Below are 3,015 nucleotides of genomic sequence, written 5' to 3' on the forward strand. Positions count from 1 at the left end.
ATAAATAAAAACGGTATTTTTTTCTACTAAAGAGAAAATCTGTTTTTAGATACTATTTTCTTTCTTAATTTAACTTTTATTTTAACTTATTTCTTATAGAAAAAAAGTATTTGAAATATTATTAATAAAATAAAATTTTTCGTAAATTGTGTGTGTGTGTGTGTGTATAACAGTTGTAGTAATTTATTTAAATATAAGAATACATGATCATATATAACTGAAGATCTAAATTTTACGTAACAAAGGTATATTTTTAGATCGTAACTCGATTTGCTGCACGTTAGAATCTGCTTTTTCAGCTGTAGCTTGCCATTCATCCATATATACCGTATTTGTGGCGAATTCATGAGTAACAGATTGCTCCGTGGTTGTCGTTGTATCAACAGTTTTTTCAATTACATTTACAATATTAATAGGTGGAGTCTCGTTGAAGATGAAACTTCTTCCTCCTGCATTTACTATCGCTTCTGACTTCAAATTATTTTTTGCCGAACCAGTACTTACGTCGGTGTCTCCGTCTTGGTGGAAGGCGGAATAGCTTGGCGTGTTCCAATTAGAAATTCTAGAACTTGAGTTTATAACTGATGATGGTTCTTGATAATCTTGATAGTCCAGGTAATCAATACCTCCTACATTTGAAATAACTTCTCCTGTCATTGGAATGCGATTAAATCCATTCGCAGTTTCTGTCTTAGTCTCTTTATCGTACATCATTGGCTGTTTGTGGAAACTGCGACCCCATCCACCTCCCCCATAACCGCCGCCGCCTCCTGAAGGTGAACCATAACTACTTGATGGAGGTGCACCATAACTACTTGATGGAGGTGCACCGTAACTACTTGGTGGAGGTGCACCATAACTACCGCTATGTCCGCCACCGCCCGAAGATTTTGTAAGGAGTACTATCTCTTTGTAGTCTGGAAGCCGTTATGATATTATAGAGATGTTAATTGTTACTCAATGCTTTACAAAAGAGTATATAATTTTATTTAATTTTACATTATTTTTATAGACTTTTTTAAAAGAAAATTTATACAATTGACTTTTTACATTATAGACGTTAAAATGCAATTTATAATTATTTTAATTTTTTAGTTAAGCACCAATCAAAAGTTAGTGAGAGCATTTAAATAATTATAACTAATTATAAACAATTAGACACTACAATTAAACAAAACATAAACGGCAACTTTACCTCCTCCTCCTTTCCAAGGGCCACCACCCCCTCCGCCTTTCCCGAATTTGCTCATCAACATCATCATTGAAACCATTAGAGACATTCCGCCCATCATTATACTTTTTAACGACATCAATCCTATTATTTTGAAGGGAAATATTTGATTATGTTTTATCATAATCTAATACAATTTTAAAATATTGTGTAGATATAAGCAAAGTGATATTTAATCATAGAAATATGTTTGCATGAGTAAGCGAAAATACGAAACGATACAACAACATTACCTATGAGCTTCATTTTAAGCATCATCACCATGCCCATCATCATCATCTTGCATTTTCCGCCTTTGCCTCCACCACATCCGCCTCCACCTTTCTTTCCTCGTCCTATAATATATCCATATTTAACAATTTAATACTATGGAAAAAAAATAGTTTCCTGTGTGTAAACAACGTAAAAGTTTAAAAAATTTTTTGATGATCTCAGGCCACGATAAATTTTAGCACGTTTATTTAAGATATTTTTAAGATATTCTCTTAGTCTATACTTTATTTTAATGGCTGTTACGCTAACCTTCTGCTACAGCTGTCTCGTCAAACATCACGTCAATTTGATTCTTTTCTCGCTTAGTATTCCATCTAGGTAGCGTGATACGCAGAGTAAAGGAATCGAAGAAATCATTTATGCTGCGCTCGATACTGACTTCCGAGTCATTCATAGATCGAGCTTTGGATCCACGTGTTATTCTGGTCTTCACCAACTTCACATCTTGCCCAAGTAATGTGATTTCATCGAGGCGACCTACTGTTTCTACGAAACGGATAAAACGTTCTTTGATGCAACCAAATGAAAATTTGATGATGCATTTGCCTATGTCCCTTACGGGAAACTCCGGAAAGTAATCATCGTTCTTATTTTTCATTGAATCATTCTTAGCTGATGGAACGATCTTTAAATCGATTTTGACGCCATTCTTATTAAAGTTGAATATTTGACGTTCGACTGGTATCCTATGTAATTTTGTATCAAGGATATAATCTTTAACGTTTTGTATCTCATTTTGTTCGTAAGTATTCACGTGAATCACACACGTGATCAACAAACAAAGTATGAACATAGATTTACGCACTTTTGCACAACAAAAAGAGTAAACGTTGATATCAGTTCCAATGACGATAACGACGAAGATAACTTTGAGAGGAATACTAAATAACACTAACTGATCTCTGGGTTATGACAATCGTTTATATATATTGAGATTTATGTCATTCGTGGTATTCTCCCATCGTTTTGTCACGATTGTCATTACTTGCAGCGAGACAAATAATCCTGTAATAACAAGGTTGAAATGGTAAATCAGAATCATTTATCAAGGTTTAGCCACAATCATGGATGGCATACGCAACAATAAAACAAATTTTTTCAGATACTGCATTGCGATCTGCTGTAATACGCTGACACGCTTATACAAACATTTACAGAATAAGACAGTGACAGTTTGTGCCACTTCTAAATTAATTGTAAGTACGTGTAGAACAGAAACTTAAAACTTAAGAATTTCAAAGTTCATAATTGAAACAAAAAGACAAGGATGTAGAATAGAAACTAATAATAAAAACATTTAATAATTGTCTGTTAACAAAATTGTATTAATTAGATTTCGCTCGTTTTTTGCAATGCAAAGTATAAAGAAATTCGATCTAAATCGAGCAGTAATAAGATGTTTTCACAAAATAAATTTCAATTTTACAATGTTAGTACAGCATAAAAATAAAAATATATAAAGAATATAATGTAAAAATAATATAATGAAATCGAACGTTTCGGAACTTACC

General features: G+C 32.9%; 1 protein-coding gene across 1 annotated transcript; it reads right to left on the bottom strand.

Annotated features, from left to right (window-relative positions):
* Positions 1–225: 225 nt before the first annotated feature.
* On the bottom strand, positions 226–2,486 carry LOC108781228 (uncharacterized). The gene is made up of 5 exons (XM_018549144.1): positions 2,419–2,486; positions 1,754–2,190; positions 1,465–1,566; positions 1,196–1,315; positions 226–917 (listed from the first exon to the last, which is right to left on the bottom strand). The coding sequence occupies exons 1-5, from the start codon at positions 2,484–2,486 to the stop codon at positions 226–228; spliced, it is 1,419 nt and encodes a 472-aa protein (XP_018404646.1).
* Between the last annotated feature and the right edge of the window lie 529 nt (positions 2,487–3,015).

Source organism: Cyphomyrmex costatus, unplaced genomic scaffold, assembly GCF_001594065.2.
Source record: "Cyphomyrmex costatus isolate MS0001 unplaced genomic scaffold, Ccosl1.0 scaffold8, whole genome shotgun sequence".
Taxonomy (NCBI): Eukaryota; Metazoa; Arthropoda; class Insecta; order Hymenoptera; family Formicidae; genus Cyphomyrmex; species Cyphomyrmex costatus.